General features: G+C 35.7%; 1 protein-coding gene across 4 annotated transcripts in view; it reads left to right on the top strand.

Moving 5' to 3' along the window:
- The first annotated feature begins 896 nt into the window (after positions 1-896).
- Positions 897-27771, top strand: part of Cfap47 (cilia and flagella associated protein 47) — a 355085-nt gene continuing 328210 nt past the window's right edge. For 3 of the 4 annotated variants that reach the window (XM_063280368.1, XM_063280371.1, XM_063280370.1), the window contains exons 1-9: positions 899-1180; positions 2505-2656; positions 3739-3854; positions 5714-5852; positions 14613-14841; positions 15089-15249; positions 17325-17452; positions 21284-21519; positions 27530-27719. In XM_063280368.1, the coding sequence (XP_063136438.1) occupies positions 983-1180; positions 2505-2656; positions 3739-3854; positions 5714-5852; positions 14613-14841; positions 15089-15249; positions 17325-17452; positions 21284-21519; positions 27530-27719 (1549 nt within the window). In that variant the 5' untranslated portion in view covers positions 899-982. Of the gene's footprint in view, positions 1181-2504; positions 2657-3738; positions 3855-5713; positions 5853-14612; positions 14842-15088; positions 15250-17324; positions 17453-21283; positions 21520-27529; positions 27720-27771 lie in introns of all 4 variants that reach the window. The other variant, XM_063280369.1, reaches the window with a different exon arrangement.

Here is a 27771-nt window from a genome sequence, read left to right as displayed (position 1 = left end):
TTTACCACCATAAAATTTTCTGGGAACTTGCAAGTGCAAATTCTTGGGACTGCTTCACATATTGCATATTATACGGAAATAAATCACAGGATTGCTTTCATATCAGGTGTGTGTATTTCCTTTCTTTAAAATTTAATGATAGAGAGGTTGAGGATGTCACTCAGTAATATAATGTTTGCATGCGTAAGACATTAAATTTATTCCCTAGAATTGTGAGGAAAAAGAAAGAAAAAGTGTATTTTCTTTAAAGTCACAACAACTTACTGCGTAGCATAAGCCTAGTTTATTTATCCATTTTTATTGATAAATTTATATTAATCCAATTGTTTGACCTTATAAAAACACAGAAATGCTGGCCTAAAGGCCGCTAACACTGCCTTGTTATTAAAACTCATTTCAGTCAAATCTGGCTACCTTAATAGACACATTGTTTTTAGTAAACTTGCCCTAAAAGAAAATCCTGGAAAGTGCCCATTATACCAAACGCCACTTTGAAATCCTGCCAGACCATGCCAACATAGGCTGCCTCTGGATTTGAGGCTGGATTAGAGTGTTTTCAAATTATTTTGTTGACACTTGTCACCCAATTTTTACTTTGCTTCCAACTGCCAAGTCAAGGACTAGGGCTATACCAATGAAGAAGGGTTACTGCTACTGCGCATGCGTAAGCTTCTGTTGCCGGGACAGGAGGGGAGGGTTTTAAGGTCTGCAGCGAGGGTAGCAGCGTTTCCTTTGTAGGTGGAGCAAGTGGTAGATCCACGTCGGGGGCGTGGTCTGGGAGGGACAAGCATTGGAGACTTCTGGGTGAGGGAGGCTGGACCCAGAGCGAATGGTCAGGCTTGGGCGCATGCGGCAGTGGGTGGGGTGAGGTGGGATTCCAATAGTCGTTTCCTAGTGCTTGTTACCTAGCTACCTCTGTTTCCTTAGACAGTCCGGAGTTGGTCGAGTCCTCATCCGGTTGCGGGCTTTCAAGAGGGCTGCAATGGATCTAGAGCGGGGCTCAGTAGCCCCTCGGGATGTAGATAATACAGCCAAGAAGGAAGTTCAGCTGCGGGTAAACCCGTTGGAGCTGAAGTTCCAGGATGCAGTATCTGGGAAAGTGTACCGCCTCCCACTTACAGTACACAATTTGGGCCGTTGGAATCAGAAGATCAGGTTTCAAGAGCCATCGAAGCCACAGGTGACACATTAAGGGTACTGAAAGCTTCTGGGTAGCCTCCTCACTTGAGCACTTGAACATCCCTTTGGACAAATAGCAAAATCTAAGCTGCTGAGGAACTGGGGAATGATTGTATTTGCTGGGGAAGCTGTGGAGAGAGGAAAGGGAGGGAGGAGGAAAAATTGTGAGGGAGAGGAAGAGTGAGTGAGGGAGTAAAGAGTGGGGCAGAGACAGGAGCAGGGAATAGAGAAGGAGAGAAACTCAAAGAGGGACTGAAAAGGAGAAAGAAGGAGGAAGACTGAGAGGAAGGGAGAAAGGTAGGGAAAGAGGGAGGGAGAAGAAACAAGAAGGAATGGGAGGTAGGGAGAGAAAGGGAGAAAGAGAGGAAGGGAAAGGGAGGAAGAGGAAAGGGCAGGGAGATGGAGGGGGAGGAGAAATAATGATGAGAAGTGGGAGACACAGAGAGGAAAGGGAGGGAAAAAGGGAAGGGTTGGAGAAACATTTGCTTCAAGTTCAAGGTATGGGGGAGAGACTAGGTAGGGCAAAGCTGATAGAAAATATGATTCTTCATATTGTGTTAGGAATGGTCTCATTTTTTTTATGAAGCATTATGCATACAATGATGGTTACTACCTACTTATAAGAATTCTAATTCTGTATCCTAGTAAGAGCACCAGTGGAAGGGGAAGCCCTGGGTCCTGCTAAGACTGAACCCCCAGTGAACTAGACTATGGGGGGAGGGCGGCAATGGGGGGAGGGTTGGGAGGGGGACACCCATAAGGAAGGGGAGGGGGGAGGGGGATGTTTGCCCGGAAACCGGGAAAGGGAATAACACTTGAAATATATATAAGAAATACTCAAGTTAATAAAAAAAATAATAAAAAAAATTAAAAAAAATTCAACTTAAAAAAAAAAGAATTCTAATTCTGTATACCATGTCTTGATTGTCTTAAACTAGTGTCTTAAAACCCTAGGAGAAAAAAAAAATGGAGTGTTATTATTAATTGCCATCTGACACATGAAGTTCTTGATTCCTTTAGGAATTATTAATTGAGGCATTAATGGAAAGTTTTGTGTCATACTCTAGGTATTTGTTGGGTGTCTACTATAGACAGACATACCCTATAGAACTAGGAACTTAAGAGCATTTTTAATACAGTCCCAATCATCATTCCCCATAAACATATACAATTATCATGTATTAGTTTAAAGTTTTAAAACGTGTTTTTAAAAGCTATATGGGGATAGGATCTATGTTTGATAATATTACACACTCTCTAGCTATAGTAATAATTCCTGATAAGGAACTAATAATAGCATTGATTTCATCTTTTTTCCACAAAAGTTCAAATTGTTGTTGACCAGTCTGGATAAGGAGCTAGCTTCTGGCCTTCAGATGACAGCAATGGTGGAATATCATCCTAATAAAAATGAAGACACGTTTGATCATATCTTTATTTCTGTAGGAAATAAAGTCCTGGATATTCCTCTAATTGGGTATGTAATTGGCACATCTCTGTCTTATAAGAATTTTGTTGTTACTAAATTGTACTAAAAACTTAAGGGCATCCTGAAAAGTAGAGCTTATACTCTAAATATAAACTAAGTATATTATGTGACAATGAATTTTTAAAAGATATTTGCAAATACACACTATAATATGCCATGTGTGAACACATTAAATTAAAGACACATAACAAATCAAATTGCTTTGTATAGAGATCTTGTTTTATACCCCATACATATTTTGATCATTCTCATACAGAGTCCCCTGTGAAGAAAGACCCTCAATTGAGGTTCTTTATTATCCTGTAGTCAAGTCTGTGGGTATGTTTTCTTAATTAATGATTGTTGTGTATGGATCCATTCCACTGTGGTCTGTGCCTCCCCTAGCCAGATGATCATGGTTGTTTAAGAAAGCAAGCTCAACAAGGCATAGGGAGAAAGTCAGTTAGTAATGTTCCTGTGTGCTTCCTGCCTCTCTGCTGTTGGTTGAGTTTCTACCTTTTTAGCTCTCAATGAGAGAGTGGAATCTTCATATGTACAACAAATAAATCCTTTCCTCCCTAAGCTGGTTTTGGTCAGTGTTGCTTTATCACAGCAACAGAATGTAATTATAATATTTCCCAAATGTTCTGTTATAGTATCAGTCCTTCCTTTAATTTAACATATTTTATAGCATTCAAAGTATTGAAGTCAGTTCTTCCTTTTTAACAAGTTTAAAGACATCGAATGCATTTATGTGGAGATTCCCAAAAGGAATATCAAGTATGTTAGAGTAACACTAAATTGAGATAAATGAGTAGTCTGTCAAATGATGTTTATATTTAAAGTCCAATTTTCCTTGTTAAAAATAGGGTGTATTATAGCTTAAATACGTCATTGTATGACTTCTCATATTGACAACAGTGTTATCAATGGATCCATAGATAAACTGAAATGGCGTTTTAAGGGTTAAAAGTGTATATAAAGTGTGTAAATGTGTGTGTGTTTGTGTGTGTGTGTAGTCTTCATGAACCTAATTATGATGATGTTACTAATTAGCTAAACAATTGTTTGCTTCTTTTCTTCTTTTCTAGGCTGATTCCAGTCTGTCGACTGGAAATTGTGCCAGTAGTTGATTTTGGCACATTGGTTGCCAATAGTAAAGTGCATTGTAAAGAGATTACTATTATTAACCGTGGCAAAGCTCCAGGTAAATATTTGTGTCATATAAGCTCACACATTTAGAAAACGTACTATTATTATTTTAAATGTGCATATTGTATAATAGATTTTCTGAGTCATCAAGAAAAGATGTCTATTATTTGGAATAGCTAAAAACTGTAAAGTCTCTTAAGAGTTGTAACTACAAACGATAGATACCCATTCATTCAGGAAAATTGAACCTGCCTCTTAAAATCTGTATTAACACCACCTCTTTGTTACATGACTGGTGATTTTCCTGAGGATGGAAGGCTGAATTGTGTCTTAGAAGTAACATTATTGTTACTCTCATCCAGAGACTGAACTAGACCCCAATGCCTTACATACTAGCTGTATCATAAGGGACAAGTGTTTTTAAAGAAATCGAATTTGAGATTTCCTTATAATGAGGACAGAATAGTAAATAGATGATGGTTAATTAGGTATATACCTAAATTTTTGTATAATAGTTATTTCATCATGGATATGAAATATTTCTTTTCTTTGTCATACTCAACTTGGTGTTCACATCATGGTCCCTTGAAGGCTTTTAATAATTTATTCATTTGTCACTGAAAGAACACTTTTCTCCAGATTACATTATTTTTAGAATGTTTTATTGTGGCTCAGATGTTTTCATAAGAATATGTATTGTCAGATACAGTTTTTATTGATGGCAGCCATAGATATAGTCTGTCTTTTTTTTTTTTTTTTGATTAGATGGTCAACAACATTAAATGCAAGATTGCCTTGTCTTCCAATCTAATATGAGGGACTAATAGTAGATAGTCACTGTATCCCCTAGACTGTATGATGAATATATAAGGATATCTTAATTCCAATCCTCTTCACCTCATTATTGTTTTTTCTTAGCTGCCCACTTGAACATTGGGAATTATTAACATAAAGCCAATCTATCCAATTACATATTTCTTCAAAAGATACACAAGAATAAAACTGATAGCTCTTTCTATTTCAATCATATTCATTTAGTGTTCAGTGATTTGGTTCTTTGATGAGTGAATATTCATTGAGTGGGAGTACTAAGAGAATATTAGTTTCATTTTCTCTTTGATTCCAATGTGAAAAATAGAGTATCTTGAGGCAAGTGGTTTAGGTTCTTTGATTCTGAAGACTGGTAATATTTTAGAGTAATGATATTTGATTGAAAAAAAGTATTTTGCTTTTCAAATTCTTCCTTAACTTGTTCATTCATAATCATTTAGGGATTAAATAAAAAACAATATATCCATTTTAGTTTATAACCTCCTCCAAGTTATAGTTGTATAACATATGAAATTTCTCTGAATTAAAATTCAGATTTTATTTGAATGGAATATTAATATTTTTCAATGACACAAATGAAAACTGTAGACCAGGAGAAATATTTTTGTAAAAAAACCCCAACACTAAAGCACTAAGAGAAAACTGGTTTTCTGGGTGTGAAATTGACCACATTTCACACTTAAGTGCTTCGTGTATTAATTGAAAAAACCTGGGCAAAATGTTGATTTTTTTTCCCCAAGCATCCAGTGCCTGCATTAGAGAGCTAGACAGCTTATCTAAGTCTCTGATTTCTTATTTGCAAAATGGATATATGTAGCTGAACATACAGGTTAGAACAAGGATAGAAGAGCATGCACGCGGGTATTCTGAACTCTTAGTATAAGTACTTTCCCAAAATGAATATACAGTAGGTTTAGCTCCTGATGAAGGTTGAATTCTAATGCTGGGTTCAGATTTTTTCCAGTGGTATCAGGATCTGTAATTACAATAAAAGCTATTACTTTCGTTCCACAGTGGTCTGTCTGTGTAATGTGTATGTATTTTAACTGTCGAGTTATAAACTGTGTCTATTACTCTCCTTAGGGATGTTTAAAACAGATTACCAGGGTCAGTTACCTATTGTCATTTCTCCAAGTAGTGGTATTGTAAAGGCTAAATCATCAATGGTCATCAAAGTGGATTTCTGTGCAGACCAGGCCCGAACTGTAAATGAAGTGGCAAGGTAAATATATAGTACGTTTTTTGAAAAGAAAAATGCTTATATGGAACACAAATATTTCCTGTTATCTTCTTTCAGATTGATTGCTTGTTTACCCTCTCTCATTTTTTTCATTTGCTAGTAATTCATTTAGTTATTCCTATATGTCAAAATATACAAATATAGATAGTGCTCAGCAAGGGAAAGTACTTGACAAGAGCATTTGGATACACATAATAGCAGCTCCTAGTATCAGTTTTCTGGATATGAGTGAATGGTCCATAATAAACTATTAATAAATTGGTAGATGAATCATACACTCATCACTAATTAGGAACTAGGTAGCATATATGTCTGGTGTGTGTGTGTGTGTGTGTGTGTGTGTGTGTGTGTGTAAGTGTGTAAGTGAATGTTGATGATAACTTGGATTATCATCATAATTTATGTAATCCAAGGCAAAAACGCCAGGCAGAGAAAGAAGATTCGAAACTTTAGAGATTTTCTATTGTATTAACTATTGAAGGATCAGAGGCAATATAAAGTTGAAGAAATACAAGGGAGTGATGCAAGGTGAGATTAAAACAAATGGCACAGGATTCAGTGGGGCAACATTTTTATCAGATTTGCTTCAATCATTGCATATAAGATGTATTTCTTACTGAAGGCCACAGTTGTGGCTTTTTAGATACAGTTGTGAGCTTGTTGTGAGGTAAGGTTCTATTTTGAAGGATGAAAATTAATCCGAGGAACATTTTGCATTTCAGAAAGTCACAGTAACACCAGTGCATGAAGCAGATCAGGCAGTACAAAGAGGACTTGACAGTCTGACTACATGTTATAAAAGTAAAGTAAAAAGGCAATAGAAAAGGACAAAGCTAGGGCTCAGATTGGGAAATTTAAGAGAAGTGTGGAGATTTGAGATATTTTTTAACAGCCTGCTCAAGACATTTGATTAATTACTGAAAAAAGGAGAAAGATGTGCGATTTTCTTTCTCTGTGGGGGGTAGGATGGGTTAAGGTACATACTTTCTTTTTATTTTATTTTATTATTGGATATTTTTATTTGCATTTCAAATGTTATTCCCTTTCATGGTTTCCTGGCCATAAGACCCCTATCCCATCCTCCTACACTTTTTCTATAAAGGGGTTCTCCCTCCCAACCATGCCCCCTTCCCACCTCCCTGCCCCTGACATTCCCTTACACTGGGGCGGGGTCCAGCTTTGGCTGGACCAAAGGCTTCTCCTCCCATTGGTGCCCAACAAGGCCATCCTCTGCTACATATGCAGCTGGAGCCATGGGTCTGTCCATGTGTAGTCTTTGGGTAGTGGTTTGGTCCCTGGGAGCTCTGGTTGATTGGTATTGTTCTTATGGGGTTGCAAGCCCCCTCAGCTCCTTGAATCCTTTAATTCCTCCAACTGGAACCCCATTATTAGTTCAATGGTTTGCTGTTAGCATTCACCTCTGTATTTGACATGCTCTGGCTGAGCTTCTCAGGAGACAGCTATATCAGGCTTCTGCCAGCAAGCACTTCTTGGCTTCATCAATATTATCTAGTTTTGATGGCTGTATATATATATGGGCTGTATAGGCAGGTGGGGCAGGCAGGCTCTGAATCGCCATTCCTTCAGTCTCTGCTCCAAACTTTGCCTCCTTATCCCCTCCTATGAATATTTTTGTACTTGCATTTAAGAAGGAGTGAAGCATCCACACTATGGCCATCCTTCTTCTTGAGCTTCACATGGTCTGTGGTAATTTGAGCTTTTGGGCTAATGTCTACTTATCAGTGAGTGCATACCCTGTGTGTTTTTCAGTGATTAGATTACTGTACTCAGGGTGATATTTTCTAGTTCCATCCATTTGCCTATGAAGTCACTGTTTTTGATAGCTGAGTAGTAATTCATTGTATAGATATACCATATTTTCTGTATCCATTCCTCTGTTGAAGGGTATCTGGGTTCTTCCCAGCTTCTGGCTATTTTGAATAAGGCTGCTATAAACATAATGGAGCATGTGTCTTTGTTGTATGTTGGAGCTTCTTTTGGGTATATGCCCAGGGGATGTAGAGCTGAGTCCTCAGGTAGTGCAATGTCCAATTATCTGAGGAACCTCCAGACTGATTTCCAGAATGGTTGTACCAGTCTGCAATCCCACCAACAATGGAGGAGTGTTCCTCTTTCTCCACATCCTCACAAGCATCTGTTGTCACCTGAGGTTTTGATCTTAGCCATTCTGACTGGTGTGAGGTGGAATTTCAGGGTTGTTTTGATTAGCATTTTCCTGATGACTAAGGATGTTAAGCATTTCTTCAGGTACCTCTCAGCTATTCGATATTCCTCAGTTGAGAATTCTCTGTTTAGCTCTGTAATCCATTTTCAATAGGGTTATTTGTCTCTCTGGAGTCTAATTTCTTCAGTTCTTTCTATATATTGGATATTAGCCTTCTACCAGATTTAGGATTGGGAAAGATCTTTTCCCAATCTGTTTGTTGCTGTTTGTCCTAATGACAGTGTCCTTTGCCTTACAGAAGCTTTGCAGTTTTATTAGGTCCCATTTTTTGATTCTTGATCTTAGAGAATAAGCCATTGGTTTTTGTTCAGGAAAGTTTCCCCAGTGCACATGTGTGCGACGCTCTTCCCCATTTTTTTCTTTTTTTTTTTTTGGCTTGAATATATTGACTTAGTGTGGAGTTCCTTGATCCACTTGGACTTAAGCTTTGTATGAAGGGATATGAATGGGTCAATTTGCATTCTTTTACAGGTGAAGTCTAATCGAACCAGCATCATTTGTTGAAAATGCTATCTTTTTTTCCACTGGAAGGCATTAGCTCCTTTGTCAAAGATCAAGTGACCATAGGTGTGTGGGTTCATTTCTGGGTCTTCAATTCTCTTGCACTGATCTACCTGCCTGTTTCTGTACCAATACCATACAGTTTTTATCACTACTGGTCTGTAATACTGCTTGAGGTCAGGGATCATGATTCTCCCAGAAGTTCTTTTATTGCTGAGAATAGTTTTCCTATTCTTGTTTTTTTATTTTATTTTATTTTTTTGTTATTCCCAGTGAATTTCCAACTTGATCTTTCTAACTCTGGGAAGAATTGAGTTGGCATTTTGATGGGGATTGCATTGAATCTATAGATTGCTTTTGCAAAATGGCCATTTTTATAGTATTAATCCTGCATATCCATGAGCATGGGGTGTCTTTCCATCTTCTGAGATCTTCAATTTCAATTTCTTTCTTCAGAGACTAGAAGTTCTTGTCGTACATTTCTTTCACTTGCTTGGTTAGAATCACAACGAGGCATTTTATGTTTTTTGGGACAATTGTGAAGGGTGTCATTTCCCTAATTTTTTTCCTAGTCTGTTTATCCTTTGAGTAGAGGATAATTTTATACCCAGCCACATTGCTGAAGTTGTTTATCAGGTTTAGTATTTCTCTTGTGGAACTTTTAGGTACACTTAAGTATACTATCATATTATCTGCAAATAATGATATTTTGACTTCTTCCTTGCATTGTATCCCTTTGACCTCCTTTTGTTTTCTGATTTCTCTGCCTATGACTTCAAGTACTATATTGAATAAGTAGGGGGAGAGTGGGTGGCCTTGTCTAGTCCCTGATTTTAGTGTGATTGCTTCAAGTTTTCAAGTAGTTTGGTGTGGGCTACTGGTTTGCTGTATATTGCTTTTACTTTGTTTAGGTATGGGCCTTGAATTCCTGCTCTTTCCAAGATTTTTATCCTGAAGTGGTATTGAATTTTGACAAATGCTTTCTCAGCAAATAATCAAATGATCATGTGTTCTTTTTTCTTTGAGTTTCTTTATATAGTGGATTAGGTTGATGGATTGCCATATATTGAATCAGCCCCATATCCCTGGGATGAAGCCTACTGGATCATGATGGATGATTGTTTTGATGTGTTCTTGGATTTGGTTTACAAGAATTTTGAGTATTTTTGTGTTGACATTCATAAGGAAAATTGGTCTGAAGTTCTCTTTGTTGGGTCTTTGTGTGGTATATGTATAAGAGTAATCGTGGTTTCATAGAAGGAATTGGGTACTGATCCTTCTGTTTCTATTTTGTGGAATAGTTTGGACAGTATTGGTATGAGGTCTTCTATGAAGGTCTGAGAGACTTCTGCACTAAACCCATCTGGTCATGGGTATGTTTTTGGTTGGGAGACTTTTAATAACCGCTTCTATTTCTTTAGGAGTTATGGGATTGTTTAGGTGGTTTATCTCTTCCCGATTCAACTTTGGTACCTAGTATTTGTTTAGAGAATTGTCCATTTCCTCCAGATTTTCCAGTTTTGTTGAATACAGGATTTTGTAGTAGTAGCTGATAATTTTTGAATTTCCTCTGATTCTGTTCTTAAGTCTCCCTTTTCTGATTTTGTTAATTTTGATACACTCTCTGTGCCCTCTAGTTATTTAGGTAAGGGTTCGTCTATCTTGTTGATTTTCTCAAAGCACTAGCTCCTGGTTTTGTTGATTCTTTGTATAGACCTTTTTGTTTCTACTTGTTTGATTTCAGCCATGAGTTTGATTATGTCTTACCTTCTGGTCCTATTGGGTTATTTGCTTCTTTTTGTTCTGGAGCTCTAGTGCTGTCTAGCACCTAATGTATGTACTATCCTGTTTCTTTTTGGAGACATTCAGACCTTTGAGTTTTCCTATTAGCACTGCCTTCATTGCATCCCTTAAGTTTGGATATGTTGTGCCTTCATTTTCATTAAATTCTAAAATGCCTTTAATTTCTTTCTTTATTACTGTCTTGTCCAAGTTATCATTGAGTAGAGCGTTGTCCAACTTCTATGTATGTGTGGGCTTTCTGTAGTTATTGTTGTTGTTATTGAAGACCAGCCATAGTCTGTGGTGATCTGATAGGATGCATGGGATTATTTCAAGGTTCTTGTATCTGTTGTGGCCTGCTTTGTGACTGATTTTATGGTACAATGTCATGCTGAGAAGAATATATATTCTTTTGTTTTAGAATGAAATGTCCTTTAGGTATCTGTTAAATTAATTTGGTGCATAACTTCCATTAGTTTTATTGTATCTTCGTTCACTTTCTGTTTCCATGACCTGTCTCTTGAGGAGAGTGGTGGGTTGAAGTTTCCTACTATTACCCTGTGTGGTGCAATGTATGATTTGAGCTTTAGTAAAGTTTTTTTTTTTTAATGACTGTAGTTGCCCTTGCATTTGGAGCATAGATATTTAGGATTGAGGGTTCATCTAGGTGGATTCTTCTTTGATGAATATGAAGTGTCCTTCCTTATGTTTTTTGATAACTTTTGGTTGAAAGTTGATTTTATTGGATATTAGAATGACTACTCCATCTTGATTGTTCGGATCATTTCCTTGGAAAGGTGTTTTCCAGCCTTTTACTTTGCATTGTTGTCTGTCTTTGTCCTCGGGTGTGTTTCCTGTGTGCAGCAAAATGTTGGGTTCTTTAAGTATCCATTCTGTTAGTCTATGTTTTTTATTGGGGAATTGTTTCCATTGATGTTAAGAGATATTAAGGAATAAGTGATTGTTGTTTTCTGTTATTTTAGTTGTTAGAGGAGGAATTATGTTTGTGTGTCTCTTTTCCTTTGGTTTTGTTGTAAGGGGACTACTTCCTTGCTTTTTCTAGGGTGTAGTTTCCTTCCTTGTGTTAGAGTTTTCTATCTCTTATCCTTTGTAGGGCTGGATTTGTAGAAAGATATTGTGTAAATTTTGTTTTGTTACAGAATATCTTGGTTTCTCCATCTATGTGAATTGACAGTTTTGGTGGATATAGTAGGTTGGGCTGGAATTTGTGTTCTGTTAGGGTCTGTTTGACATCCATCCAAGATCTTCTGGCTTTCATAGTCTCTTGTATGAAGTCTGGTTTAATTCTGATAGGTCTGCCTTTATATGTTACTTGACCTTTTTCCCTTAGTGCTTTTAAAATTCTTTCTTTGTTTTTTGAATTTGATATTTTTACTATTATGTGACGGGAGGACTTTCTTTTCTGGACCATCTATTTGGAGTTCTGTAGGCTACTTGTATGCTTATGAGCATCTTTTTCTTTAGATCAGGCAAGTTTTCTTGTATAATTTTGTTGAAGATATTTACTGGCCCTTTAAGTTTGGAGTCTTCACTCTCTCCTATACCTATTATTGTTAGGTTTAGTCTTCTTATTGTGTCCTGTATTTCCTGGATGTTTTGGGTTAGGAGATTTTTGCATTTTACATTTTCTTTGATGGTTGTGTCAATGTTTTCTATGGTATCTTTTGCCCCTGAGATTCTCTCTTCTAGCTATTGTATTTTGTTGGTGATTCCTTTGTCTATGAGTCTTGATCCCTTTCCTAGGTTTTCTATCTCCAGGATTGTTTCCCTTTGTGCCATCTTTATTGTTTCTATTTCAATTTTTACATCCTGAATGGTTTTGTTCAATTCCTATATCTGTTTGGTTGTGTTTTACTGTAATTTTTAAGGGCATTTTGTGTTTCTTCTTTAAGGTCTTCTACTTTTTTACCTGTGTTTTCCTGTATTTCTTTCTTTTTCTTTTTTTATTGGATGTATTTCTTTATTTACATTTCAAATGTTAATCCCTTTCCTGGTTTCCTGTCCATAAGTCCCCTATTCCTTCCCCCTTCCCCATAAGTGTGTTCCCCCAGGCCCCACCCCCCTTACCACTCCCTGACTTTCTCCTGCACTGGGGGTTCCAACCATGGCAGGAACAATGGCTTTCCCTTCTACTGATGGCCAAACAAGGCTATTTTCTGCTACATATGCCTTTGGAAGCCTGGGTCTGTCCATGTATAGTCTTTGCATAATGGTTTAGTACCTGGAAGGTCTGATTGGTTGGCATTGTTGTTCTTATGGGGTTGCAAGCCCCTTTAGCTCTTCTAATCCTTCCTCTATTACCTCCAAACTTTAGCTCTTTCAATTATTCCTCTTCCCCCAAAGGGGGTCCTGTTCTCAGTTCATTGGTTTGCTACTAGCATTCACCTCTGTATTTGACATGGTCTGGTTGTATCTCTCAGGAGAGATCTATATCCGCGGTCCCTTTCAGCATGCACTTCTTAGCTTCATCAGCCTTATCTTGTTTTGGTGGCTATAAATATATGGGTCACATGTGGGGTAGCATTTGAATGTCTGTTCCTTCAGTCTCTGCTCTAAACTTTGCCTCCATATCCCCTCTTATGGATTATTTTTGTTCCCGATTTTAAGAAGGAGTGGAAGCATCCACATTTTGGTCATCCTTTTTCTTGATCTTCACAGGAAGATTGTGTCTTGAGTAATTCAAGCTTTTGGGCTAATATCCACTTATCAGTAAGTGCATACCATTTGTGTTTTTCTGTGATTGGGTTACCTCACTCAGGATGATATTTTCTAGTTCATTCCATTTGCCTATGAATTCCATGAAGTCATTGTTTTTGATTACTGAATAGTACTCCATTGTGTAGCTATACCACATATTTTGAATCCATTCCTCTGTTCCAGTGTCTGGCTATTATAAATAAGGCTGATATGAACATAGTGGAGCATGTGTCTTTGTCGTGGTTTGGAACATCTTTTGGGTATATGCCCAGGAGAGGTATAGCTGGGTCCTCAGGTAGTGGAATGTCCAAGTTTCTGAGGAACCTCCAGACTGATTTCCAGAGTGGTTGAACCATTTGCAGTACCAACAATGGAGGAATATTCCTCTTTCCTCACATGCTAGCCAGCATCTGCTGTCACCTGAGGTTTTTATCTTAGCCATTCTGACTGGTGTAAAGTGGAATCTCAGGGTTGTTTTGATTTGTCTTTCCCTGATGACCAAGGATGCTGAATATTTCTTTCCTTAAGGGAGTTATTTATGCCCTTCTTAAAGTGCTCTATTATCCTCATGAGATGTGATTTTAAATACAAATCCTGCCTTTCCGGTGTTTTGGGATATGCAGTGTTTGTTTTTTGTGGTAGAACTGAGCTCTGATGAGGCCAAGTAGCCTTGGTTTCTGTTGCTTAGGTTCCTTCAGTTGCCTCTGGCCCGCACGTTGTCTCTAGTGTTAGCTTCTTTTGCTGTCTTTGAGAGTGGCTCAACCCTCCTGTAGGCCTGTATATCAGCACTCCTGTAGACCTGTTTTCTTTCAGCCAGATCTGGGAACAGAGAGCTGCTCTTGAGTTTGTGTGTCTTGAAGCCTCCAGATGGGTTACATGGAGCAGAGAGTTGGTCTTACCTCTGCTCTCCGGTGAGTCAGCCCTCCCGGTGCCTGGCTTTCAGCTCTGGGCTCAGGCTGAAACCAGAAGGGTCCTGCCCCTGTCTGCTCCTAGGTTCTTGTTTTTAGAGGGCACTAGGCAGGTTTCTCTTTGACCAAGAATGTGAGCTGAAGTGGTGGTATCCCCTGATCTCTCAGGATTTTCAGCAATTTGAGAGTCCAGCTCTTTCTCCCTCGAGATTTGGGTATAGAGAGCTGTGGGAGTGGTTTAGATTCAGAGCAATATTCTTTAAGGAATTGTGCTATTTGTATATTGATGAAATTGGGCTGGACCTGGCTTGAATGAGTTAAAATGGAGTCTTAGAATTCTTGAGCTAATCTTATTAATCTTACGGTTTTCCAACATTCTTGTTTCAAGTACAGACTAAGTGAAGTTACATATATATTTCACTTTATAGAATCTGATATCATCTAATAGCATATGAAAGGAACCGCTCTTAGTCTTCTGAGTTAGTTATAATGCCATTTAAAAAGTCTTGTTCCAAATACTTAGAAGAAATAAATATTTAAATTTATAATGAAAATACTTACACATGTACAAATCTTATTTTCTTATAGAGTGAGTTTGCAAGGTCGTCCGGAAACATTCTTGAACATCAAAGTGCGTGTAGTTGAACAGATAATCGAATTGTTTCACATGAATAGTGAAAGGAAATTGGAATGTATACGGTTTGGTTCTGTGTTCTTTGGAACATCAAAAATTGAGCATGCTCTTCTGTATAACAATAGCCCTGAAACTGTAAACTGGGTGGCAATAATGCAAGATGATTGTGTTGGAGAAGAGCTGGTAAGCAAACTAATCAAAAGTGCCACATCATGTCTGAAATAAACTAGATGAGTGCTTCTTGCAAATTAGTGACTAACTCAATTCTCCTCAAATTTTGAATCGGATCATGTGCCTTAATCAAATTTAGGTATATGCTATCTTATAGACAAATATTTTTCATTTTCTATATTATGAAAAATTTAAAAACTTTTTAAAATATGTTATTTGCTATACCCTAATACGATTTTGTATCTTTTTTATATTACAGGGAGCAAATATTCATCAAAGGACAGATATTGCCTTAAATAATCTTTCCTACTTAAACAAAATAAAGAAAATAGATATGACCGATTTTATGTCCTGCGTTCCCAATGAAGGGTCATTACTCCCTTATCAAAAGATTGTCATTACATTTTGTTTCAGCCCAAAGTAAGCAAAAGTGAATTAAATTGTAATGTCAATTATTAATGAAAATTATAGTAACTACACACTATCCAAATTTGTTTGATGTCATAGTGAAACATATTAGAGGACAAATATATGCTCTTACCAGGACAAAATCCTTTCTGACTGAATACCGTCAATGTTCAACCAACAGTATACCTTAGTATGTTTGTGTGTAAATAACCCACCTAACAATTTTTCTTTTTGAGAGGGTCATGTTCAGTGCACTTCCATTATGACATTGTTACTTAGTGATACCATATTTTTGAAGGCTGAATTGTATTTTAATTTAAGAGAACATGATGGTTAGATTAATTACTTACATCAGATTGTCCCATGGTCATGTATACGGAAGATTGCCCTAAGTGATGGAGGGATCCATTCTGAAAGTGGGTTGTACTATTCTCTGTTTTTTAATCTTTTGCTGTATAATAGTAGTATACTCTTATTGAGTACTATAGACATATGTGTTTATTTCTCTCTGCTCTGCCCTGTGACTATTATGCGGCTAACTAAATTTTTGCCTTGACTTCTATGCATTGATGGAATTTGACCTGGAATTTTGAACTAAAATAAACCTTTATCTTTTCAATTGGTTCATTATGTCAACAACAACAACAACAACCAAAAAAGAAAAAACAAGCAAACAAAACAAAGAAGAAAAATGAAACTAAGGCAGAAAGCTAATCAATAATTGCCTTACTCATATAATCAAAATTGTCTTAATAATATTTTGTATAGGAATTTTCTTTAGAAAATCTATGAGATAATGTTCAGCACACACACTTACTATGTTATTTTATGAGTATGTCTGTGTTTCTTATCTGAGTGTGTACATTGTCATGAGTCACTTAATGTGACTTCTGGGAAATAGTCTGGGTTATCCTAACTGTTGAGCCACCTCTTCAGCCTGCTCCACCCTTATATACTTTTAAACAATCCAAATGTTCTTTTCTATGACAGCATTTTAACTTTATTTGGGGAGTCTAGTATGGAAATTTAGGTGTGAATATTTGAAGTCATTGTTAAATATGTTGTGAACATCACGTGTATTCCACTTTATTATTACATATTGTCTTAGTCAGAGTTTCTATTTTTGTACAAACATCATGACCAAGAAGCAAGTTGGGGAGGAAGGTTTATTCAGCTCACACTTCCACATTGCTGTTTCATCACCAAAGGAAGTCAGGACTGGAACTCAAGCAGGTCAGGCAGCAGGAGTTGATGCAGAGGCCATGGAGGAATATTTCTTACCGTCTTGCTTCCCCTGATTGCTCAGCTTGCTTTCTTATAGATCCCAAGATCACCAGCCCAGGGATGGCACCACCCACAGTGGGCTGGGTCCTCCCCCTTTGGTCACAAGTTGAGAAAATGCCTTATAGCTGGGTCTCATGAAGGCATTTCCACATCTGAGGCACCTTTTCTGTGATAACTCTAGCTTGGGTCAAGTTGACACACAAAACTAGCCAGTACACACATCAACTTTTTGTGTATCCACTGACAGAAGAGATAACATATAGGTAAGCTAGAAAAATATAGTCAGCAACCAACCCTATGATGTAATCTATCTTTAGCTTTATTCTTGAATCTTTCTTTTGTTTCTCTCCTACCTTTAAATTTCTCTAGTAAGTTCTGATTCATATAAATCATGTTCTCTAATTACATTCTCCACATGATTGATAATATAAAGTTAGTTTACTAGAGAAAACAAATACATAACAGAGATTACTACCAGGATGATATGTGTTATTATATAGTCCTTAGCTACACAGAATTCTTCCTGGAAAAAAAATCACTGTGGCATTTGATAGAGGTTTGCGAAAGTTGTTATGTTTAAGTTAGTCTTGTTTTAGAAATATTTGTATTAAGTAGTATTTTCTCTGAGCTTTATGCTCTGAAATCTTCCTTTGTTAGTAAATTTGCAGGATGGGTAACAGCTATATTTTTTATTAGTTTCCATCTGCTTGCATAGATTTAAGGATTAGGTTAACAATTTATACTGACAATTGACAAAAATATGTCACCTTTGCCTTAAGAATAATGGATTATGATATTTACAGGCTAGTAGTTGATATTAAAAAGGATGTTGGACCTTCACATAGGCAAGACTATGCTCTCTTTGTGAGATTTGATTTTGTGGGAAGTAAAGAAGGATTTTTGAGAGATGATAACTCCGACACCATGAAAAGTAAGTATAAAACTAAGATTATTAAATGCTGTCATTTTTCAGAGAGCAATCCCTTTTTCTAGATACAGCATGTGTTGTTTGGGGATTTCCAATGGGTTTCCTTGGCCAACAATTTAATTGAATGCAATACAATCCTACCACAGGAAGCCTCACCTGTTAACAAGAGATGGCAAATTGTGACTCCACATTACTCATCTCTAGGAATTCCCATTAGGATCACTTTCATATATTTCAGGAAGTTTCTGCCGCATTAGGTTTATACACCCCCAGAAATAGCTCCTAATTCCAGTCATTCCTTTCTGCACTATCTCCCCCTATACCTTATCCTCCTGCTCCCATCCCCAGTCTACCTGTAAATGCTATATTCTATTTCTTCTTCCCAAGGAGATCCATGTATTCCTTCCTTAAACCTTGTCTCTTTACCTAATCTCTCTGCACCTAGGGAGTGTAGCTTGGTTATTATTTACTTAATGACTAATATCTACTTAAAAGCCAATATATACAATATTTATTTTTCTGGGTCTAGTTTGCCTCGCTCAGGTTGGTTTTTAATAGTTTCATCTATTTGACTTCAAATTTCACGATCTTAGTTTTTTAACAGCTTGAATAATACTCTAATATGTACATGTACCACTCTTTCTTTATCCATTCTTTTGTTAGGGGCATCTAGGTTGTTTTCTGGCTATCATGAATAAAGCTAAAAAAACATGGTTGACTAAATGTCTTTGTGGATGGAGCAACCTTTGGGAATATTCCTAAGAGTGGTATAGCTGGATCTTGAGGTAGATCAATTCCCAACTTTCTGAGAAATAGACATTTGCATAATGGATGTACAAGTTTGCACTCCTACCAGCAATGGAGGAGTTTTTCATTGCTCAACATCCAAGCCGGCATGAGCTGTCACTTGTATTATTGATTTTAGCCACTCTTGACACTCTCAAAGTTTCCTTGATGGCTAAAGATGTTGAACATTTCTTTATTTCTCAGCTATTTGAGATTTCTCTATTGAGCGTTCTGTTTAGATCTGTGCCCCATTTTTAAAAATTGGATTACTTGTTTGTTGAAATTTGGTTTCTTTAGTTCTTTATATATTTTGGATATTAATTGGTAAACATCTTTTAATATTCTGTAGGTTACTGATTTGTCTGATTGATTGAATCCTTTGGTTTATGGAAACTTCAATTTCATGAAGTCCCATTTATTAATTTTTGATCATAGTATCTGCCCTTATTGGTGTTCTTTTTAGAAAGTCTTCTTCTGTGTCAAGGTTATTCCCCATATTCTTTTCTATCAGGCTTTGTGTATCTGGTTTTATATCAAAGATTTTGACTCACTTCTAATCAAGTTTTCTGCAGGGCGATAAGTATACCTTTAGTTGCATTCTTCCAAATGCAGACATCCAGTTAGACTAGCAGAATTTGTTTACTATATTGTCTTTTGTTTTCATCAAGTGTGTATTTTTGACTATTTTTTTTCAAAACTCAGGTTTCCCTGTGTGTGTAGATTTATGTCTGGGTCTTCAATTTGATCACACTGAAAAAGGTATCTTTTTATGCCAGTGTCATGTGGATACTACTCTGTACTACTACTACTACATGAGATCTGTAATGGTGAGACCTCCAGCACATCTTTCAGTTAACCTGGTGTGTGTTTGTTTTTTCATATAAAGTTAGGAATGGCCATTTAAAGGTCTGTAAAGAATTGTGTTGGGATTTTGATGAGGTTTTATTGAATCTTTTGATTGCTTGTAGTAGGATGGCCGGTTTTACTATATTAATTCTACTGATCCATGACTATGGGAGATCTATCCATAATCTGATATCTTCTCCAGTTTCTTTCTTCAAAGAATGACTTTTTTTCATAAAAAAACTTTCAATTTTTAAGTTGGGCTTATATCAAGATATTTTATAATATTTGAGGCTATTGTAAAATATGACGATTCCCTGATTTATTTCTCAGTCCATTTGTTCTTTGTTTATTGAAGGGCCACTGATTGTTTTGAGTTAATCTTGCATTTAGCTATGTTACTGAAAGTCTTTATCAGCTGTAAGAGTACCCCAGTGGAAGTTTTTGGGTTGCATATATATATATATATATATATATATATATATATGCATTATACTATATATAATGTGATATGTTGAATTCTTCCTTTCTAATTTTTATTCCTTTCATTTCCTTTAGTAGTATTATTGTTCTAGTTAAGATTTCAAATACTGTCTTGAATATATATGGAAAGAGGAAATAGCCTTGTCTTGATCTTTAGTGGAATTGCTTTGAGTTTTTCTCCATTTAATTTGGCCATAGGCTTGATGTAAATTTTCTTTATTGTGTTTAGTTTTGTCTCTTGTATCCCTAATCTCTCTAGGATTTTCATCATGAAGAGATCTTGCATTTTTCAAAGATCTTTTCAGCATCTAATGATATGATCATGTGTATTTATTCCTTGTAGTTTGATTATATGATGCATTACATTTCTTGATTTTTGCATATTGAGCCATTACTGCATTTCTGAGCTAAAGCCTACTTTATCATTCTGGATGATCTTTTTGGTATATGCTACCATTTGTTTTGCACATATTTTTTGAGTAGTTTTAGAACTATATTCATAAGAGAAATTGCTCTGTAATATTCTCTCTCTCTCTCTCTCTCTCTCTCTCTCTCTCTCTCTCTCTCTCTCTCTCTCTCATTGTTGAGTCTCCGTGAGGTTTGGGTGTCACTGTAGCTGTGGTCTCATAAAGTTAATTGGGCAGCATTCCAACTGTTTCTCATTTTGTGAGTCTATTTGATGAGTATTGGCATCAACTCTTCTTTGAAAGTCTGGTGGAAATCTGCACTAAAACACTCTGGTTCTATTTTTTTGTCATTGGATAACTTGTAATTGCTATTTCTATTTCTTTAGGGGTTATAAGTCAATGTAAAATATTTATTTGATTGTGATTTAACTTTGGCAAGTGGTATCTGTGGTCAAAATTATCCATTTCTTGGAGATATTTCAATTTAATGGAGTTATAGGATTTTAAATTATGTACTTAGGATTCTCTGGATGTCCTAGTTGCCTGTGAGGATCACTATGCAATTTAGACTACAGTAATGTTTCTTTGACAAACTTGGGTTTCCCTGTGTTTGGGGCATGGATGTTAAGAATTGAAATGCCTTTTGGTGGATTTTTTTCTTTGATGAGCCTGTTTTGTCCTTCCCTATCTCCTTTGCTTAGTTCTGACTTGAGGTCAATTTTGTTACATATTAATATGACCTTATCAGCTTGTTTCTTAGTCCATTTGTAAGATATTGCTTTGTCTAATTCTTTATCGTGAGGTAATGTGTATTCTTGGTTTCTTATAACTTTTTTGAACATGAGAAGCACATTTGTACTTTAGAGTTCATGACTTTGTTCTTTGTGCTTGGAATACATTTTTCATGGATGTTCATTTCCATTGAATGCTTGCCCAAATGTTGCTGTGTATATAAAAAGTGGCCTGTTTGAATATCCCTACCTAAAACAATGTCTCTAAGGCATTGTATTCTGTCTCACTCTACTTTCCCTTTGCATATAGTTCTCAGGGACTGTTTTAAATGTTGTTTTTCTCTGTCAGTCTTACTCTCCAGAATGTAAATCCATCAGAGTAGCTTCTTTTTTATTCTTAACTGTGTCAAGACCCAAAATTATGTGTAGCTTAGAGAAGGTAGTCACTGCATTTACTCACTCATGTTTGAGTGGAGTTCCCATTTATCATCATATTTTTAGAGTGATATCATGTGGGCTAGACAAATGCATTTCTGATTTTCTGAACACTCCTCACTGTGTTCTATATTTATTATTTTTTTCAGGTAATCGACTTCAAAAAGTGGAATTAGCACTGACAGGGTCTGGACTTCCTGTCATATTACAGTTTGATCCAGGAAAAGCACTTACGTTTGCACCTTGTCATATGGGTGAACATTCAGATATTCTGTGCATTGTAAAAAATCAGTCCATATCACTTCCTGTGATGTACCATTTTCAAAAAACTGCACACTTTAAAATGGATCCTGAAAGGGGCAAAATTGATGAAGGATGTATTCAGGTAAGCTAGCTCATTCTTTGTCTTCATCCATAATACTTCAGCTGGTTTTTCCTGCTAAAATACTGTATAAGGAATTAAGAACCACATCTGATCTACTAGTGTTTATGAAGTATGTCTTTTATTTACTAGAATTAGTTATAAATGAAGTTATAGAGAATCCATAATTTTTTGTTAAGTGTCTGCAATGTGCTTGTGAAAGCATGTGATGGTCAAGTCTGGTGTGAAATATAGTTATTGCTTCTAAAGCATTTTTATTGTATTAAGGCATTATAATACATATACATAAATAGGTATGGCTTAAGAAAACTAGTGTGTTAAATAGGTTTTCTAATGTAGTGCCGTCAAAACTCAAAGAACAAGTTTTATTTCCATTCAGGAAGGATTTTGTGAAACAATCACATGAATGATATCTTGCAGATTTAGTCAATTTGAAATTTGAAATGTATAATAATTACCTAGTTTACAGCTTGTGTTGAGGAAGAACAAAAAGATGTGAGCACTAAGACATTCCTATTGGCACCAGTCCAACTCCTATGTTTCCGGGGCTGGTTTAATTATGACTGGCCACACTGACAACATTTTTCTAGGTACTCTAAAACAGAGCCTTTTCAGCATTCTCTACTCAACTCCTTCTTTTGCCTGAGCAGGTTTTATGTGACCATAGGTGTATAGTTATATAAATTACGTATACAAATTTAATACTTATCTGCTGAGGAATGCTGGCAGAGGGATATTGAACATCTTAATTTTCTATAATCAAATAAGTATATTTCTATAACAGCAGAAAGCTTTGTGTCTATAGTTAAAAGAATGTAGCTTAAAACATATAATGCTTTCAAATCTGAGCCCATGTGTTTCATGTACCATATTTTATTGTTATGTCACATGATGCATACACAATGCAAAGTGTGCTTGTTGTACATTCTGAAGCAAGGTTGTGGTGAAGATTTGTGCTACAACACAGACTAGGACTTCAGGAAAAACTCAGCTTCATTACACATTAAATTTTCATTTACTTTTTATCCACTGCATATTAAGAATCTTTTTACTATTCCCATATTTAGTGTTCTTCTCAAACATTCCATTTTAGGATCCCCATATATGTTTGTTACCTAAATCATGACTTGGATTTCTATGGCCGGTTAAATAATTCTGGCTTGATACTTGATGTTTTATGGGTGGTTTTGTGTAGATACACATTTAATATTCTCAAAATACACTATATAGAGGAATTGTTAAATTGAAAATGCTGTTCTTAACATTTGGAGCTATTCCCAGTGTTTTTCAAAGTGATGTCCATGTTTGCAGTATCATGTCATGTCCAGAGGATAGCACTTCACAGTTGTCTTCAAGAACCTCTAGCTCGGACATTCTTTCTGCCTTCTCTTCTGTGATGCTTTCTGAGCCTTGCAAAGGGTGGAGGGTGCTTCTGTGTATGAACATTCAGACTCTTAATCACAGCACCTTGAACACTTCATCTGTGCACTAATTGTTGGGTACTTTAATACGAAGTTTCTTTGACCAAGCACAACTCTGTTAATATAAACCTAAATATTTAAAGGATGGTTGACAACATGAGCTCCTAGCAAAACATCCAAAGGTCTCCAGTAGGCCCATGACTTCACTAGACATGATTTTAACCATGTTTATAGTACCAGCATGAGTACTTGAATGTTTTTTCTTTGTTGTTAAAATGCAAGCTCTTCATATGTTCTGGATACAAGTGTCAGTCAGATAAATAAATTAAAACTATCTTTCCCCTTTGTTGGGTCTTTCATTTCCTTGATAATATCATTTGCAGCAAAACATTTTAGTTTGAAATCTAATTTACTTAATTCTCCTTTTAATCATTGAGAGTAGTCATGTCTGAGTTATCCATATTTATTAAAGAATGGTTTTGACTAATTTGGAATCCTGAAAATTGATACAATTCTAGAATTACCTTGCCAGTTTCTACTAAAACAATGTCAGCAGGCAGCTGGTATGTTAATAACATCTGTTACTTTTATAAATCCTTTTGGTGACTATTGCCATCTACAATATTAAGCCTTGCTGTCTATAGAGGACAGATATCTTGCTAGTTATTCATGTGTGCTTTAAATGCTTTCAGTGGTGTTTCTAGTGTTTAACATATCAATTTTGTGATTCCTCTTAGACAAGAGTTTTATTTTTTTATAATACTGGTAATTAAATAGGGGGTGTTTTGCATGGGTGACAAATATTTTACTATAGAACTATACACCAACTCTTGTAATTTCTTTAAAATATATTCTTAAAAGTCCTATTTGTTTTGATAAGGAAATTTAGTTCAGTTTTTAAAATTCATTTGGGTTGCTCTCTGCTAGTATATCAAATTCCCTGAATTCCTTTTCTAGTGACCACTTTATTAAATAGACTTCTTGGTATACAAGATCTTGTCCTTGTGAATAGATTTATTTTATGCTTTCTTTTGCAACCTAGATTCATGACCTTTTTATTATTCAATATTCCTATCTAGAACATCTAGCATAATGTTAAATAGAAGTAGTGAAAGAGACTATTTTGTCTTGTTCTTGCTCTAAAGGGAAGGCATTTAATCTTCCATCAAGTAAGATGTTAGCTGTAAGTTGTTCATGGACGCCCATTCTAATCATGGATGTTCTCTTCTATCTTTACAGTTTATAGTGAAAATGGAATATGTTTTGTCAAACAGTTTTTCTCTATTAGATCATAAAATGGTTCTCTTTCGTTAAGATTCATTATATTGATACTTAGATATTAAAAGCAACATGATTCAGTACTTTCATATACTATGTTAACCCTTTCTACTAGACTTAATTTGATAATATTGAAAAGGGAACTTTTGTGGTATATGATTCTATCTTCATATCTGTTCCTCTAAACTCTCATAAGCTGTATCAATGGACGTTAATATGTTGACCTTTTTATCAGGAGCTTTCTGGCTCCTAACTCCCTGCAGATGTAATCATTGTACCAATATTTCTGTCCAGAGTTTCTCAGCTCACCCAATGTTTTTAGGTTATTGACCTTCCAACAAATATGGAAATGGATTCTTCTACCCCAAAAGTTCCGGTTTCTGCCCTATACAACTCCCAAGCCATCTGCCTTTCAGCACTCACTCTCTACTACCTCAGAGAGACTACTTCCCTTCATTGGTCTACTAAAGGATAGTGTATGTATGTTTGTTCACAAGGGACTTGAATTATAGCATTTGTTTCCCTTGAAATGTTTTGGGGTTTGACTTTAGAATAAAACTGCTGTCATAAAATGAATTGGCACATACTTTTTACCCTTTGTTTTTAGAATAATTTGTTATTTCTTCTTTCAGTGATTGGTTAGACCTCACCATTAAATTCATTAACTTTTGGAATTTTCAACTGTCAGTTTTTCTTTTAAATGAGCTAATTTATATATTAGCTATAGAACTGTTAAATGTTCTGTTTCTTCCAGGGTCTACTGTAGTTTGATTGAGACATGAGAATTTACCCACATCATCTAGGTTTTCCTATTTGTCATATTTTTGATCATATTCCTTTATTTACATTTAGACTGATATAAGGCTGACCATTCAATGAATTTATAAGTTTTGTAAATTGAATTGTCTTTTTTTTTAATTACAAAGATATCTAAATTTTGAGAATGTTGTTGATCATTTCAATATATAGTTTCAGGCTAGTTGGTTTTTTATATCTCCCTTATACTTTTGGCTTATAGTTTGTTCTGTTTTTTGTTTGTTTGTTTTGTTAGTTTTTCCTAATGAAGAAGGTTCAGTTATAGACTGCTGACTTTTCTTTAATATAGGAGCAACTTTATTTTAAGCCTTATACATTCTCCTCTCATTCGGTGTTTATTCGGAGAGATCTTCATTTATACCAGTTTTGACTGTGTGTTTTGCTAGTTACAGGATTTTTGTTTTGTTTTTTTTTGTTTGTTTTTTTTTTGTTTTTTGTTTTTTTTTTGTTATGTAAGTGAATCTCTGATCCACCACTGCCTTCCTATCTCTAGTATGCTTAAATTTTTCAGCTTTCCAGGATTCCTTGTAAGTAATGAGTCACCTTTTTCTTGATATTTTCAAGATTTTCTTGTCACTGACTTTTGACAGTTTGACTTTTATTTGTCTGTCATTCTGATATATCACAAATTTTGTTGAGCTTTGCTGATATACAGACTGATGTTTTCCATCAAGTTTCTAAGTGTCTAATTTATTATACTTTTACTGATATTCTTCTTTTTCCTCTCTCAACTGTTCCTTGGAACCTCTTACATTCATTGGTACTATTTTTTAATTGCTGTGACCTGTACACATATGGCGTTGATATGGCTAACACAAGGAACAAAGGGTAGACACACAGATATACATACAAAAATGCTGAAGTCAGGTGTGCCATGAACTCTGATAAAGTCATTAGCCATAGCCAAGAAACTTAACTTTTTTTTTTTTTTTGGTAAGTCCAACATTTGATTTTCCTCAGAGACAGTTCCTATTATGATCTGTTTCTGGCGTGTTGGCCACATTTTATTGTTTCTCTTGTAAAATAATTTTCTGATGAAAACTTGGCATTGTCAATAACATACTTCTTTGAAATGCTGAAAACTAAATCACTGTGTAGTTTACTGTGGATTTGGTTATTATTTCGTGACTTTCCAGTAAAAGTCTGTATAGATAGTTTTCTTTGATGCATGTAGCCAATTATCTTTCTCTCGGTTCCCAGAAATATGTTGTTATGGCAAAAATACCAAAAAGGGGGAGGGGGCAGGGCCACCATCTATTTCATGTAGGTACCGTAGACTGAGGTGAGGATCAGCAGAATTTATTACATGCTACCTTAAATAGAAGTTTCAGTAGGTCTGAGCAATCATACATAGTTTTCTGTAGCTTTTTATAGGTTTATGGTAATATTTTTAAACCATTACATCATCAATGGGTTTAATCAATAGAGGGTAGATGTGTCTGTCTTTATAATGGGACATCCCTGTCTGCAGTTAATCACATTTACAGAAGCAGATACCTAGAATTGAGGTTATAGCACTCTGCTTTAACAGAATTTGTTGCCAGTTGCTTCTCACCAGGTAACTTCCAGTAATTCTTTCTCAAGAATGTCTCTGTTTTGTTTTGTTTTTCTTTTTTCTTTTTATACCTGTTTAAATTTTTTTCCTTTTTTTTTCAGAGCTGGGGACCGAACCCAGGGCCTTGCACTTGCTAGGCAAGTGCTCTACCGCTGAGCTAAATCCCCAACCCCCCTGTTTAAATTTTTATCCCTTTTCAATCAGAGCTTTGAAAATACTGTATGGATATCTTAATAATTTGACTGTTATTTTCTAGTAACTTCTTTAAACATTAAATAAACAAGGACTCAAATTATTGTGTTATTCAATCCTCTCTCTGCCTCTCTCTGTATGTCTTTCTGTCTCTTCTCTCATCTCTCCTCTCTCCTCTCTCATTTCTCTACTCATCTCTCCTTTCTCTCTCTCTTCCCCACCTCTCTTTTTCTCAGAGACAGGTGACAGGTAGAACCTGTAGTATATAATCTGTACAAGTGAGTTCTCATGTTTTTCAACTCATACCTTTGCGTTTTTATCTGTTGTACTAATTGTCACAGCTACTATAATTGCTGACCACAAAACTGAGTTAAGGAAAATAAGACTTTATCAAGAAAAATGGCATGAGGATGTTCAGACTTTCATCAACATTCCTGATGTACTGATTTTTTGTAAGCCTTAGATAATTTCTATACAACTAGACAAGTTGATTTTTGTAAATTTTGTCATTCATTTTTCTGAAAAATTGGATTTGGAGACTTTAATCTATTCCAGAAATACTGTAGTATTATGTTCTCAGTTTTCTTAAATTTCCAATAATGAGTATCATATGGCTTATACGTTTCCTAAAATTGTTTATAAATCCCCATGGTGAAAATGTGTTGCTTTGACTTTCAAATAACCTGCATTTTAATGTTTGTTTTTAATTTTTCTTATAATAGAATATTGATTAAATTTTCTTTTTCTTTAGAATGTGATATGCTCATTCGTTCCACATCAAATTGGAGTATTTAGAGTAAAGCAAGTGATCGAGATCATTGGACCAGTGGCAGATGATAATTTACAGTCTTTGTCAATGAAACCTTTTCATTATATACATTTAGAATTCAACAGTACTTGCAAAGCTTACACTAAGAAAGTTGGGGTGAAAATTAATCCTGGTATGTTACTCCATTAGTCTTACACAGCTATGATTTGATTTTCATTTTTCAG

The sequence above is a fragment of the Rattus norvegicus genome, chromosome X (genome assembly GCF_036323735.1).
Source record: "Rattus norvegicus strain BN/NHsdMcwi chromosome X, GRCr8, whole genome shotgun sequence".
Taxonomy (NCBI): domain Eukaryota; kingdom Metazoa; phylum Chordata; class Mammalia; order Rodentia; family Muridae; genus Rattus; species Rattus norvegicus.
Note: the sequence above shows the minus strand (reverse complement) of the source record. Positions and strands in the feature narration are given on the sequence as shown.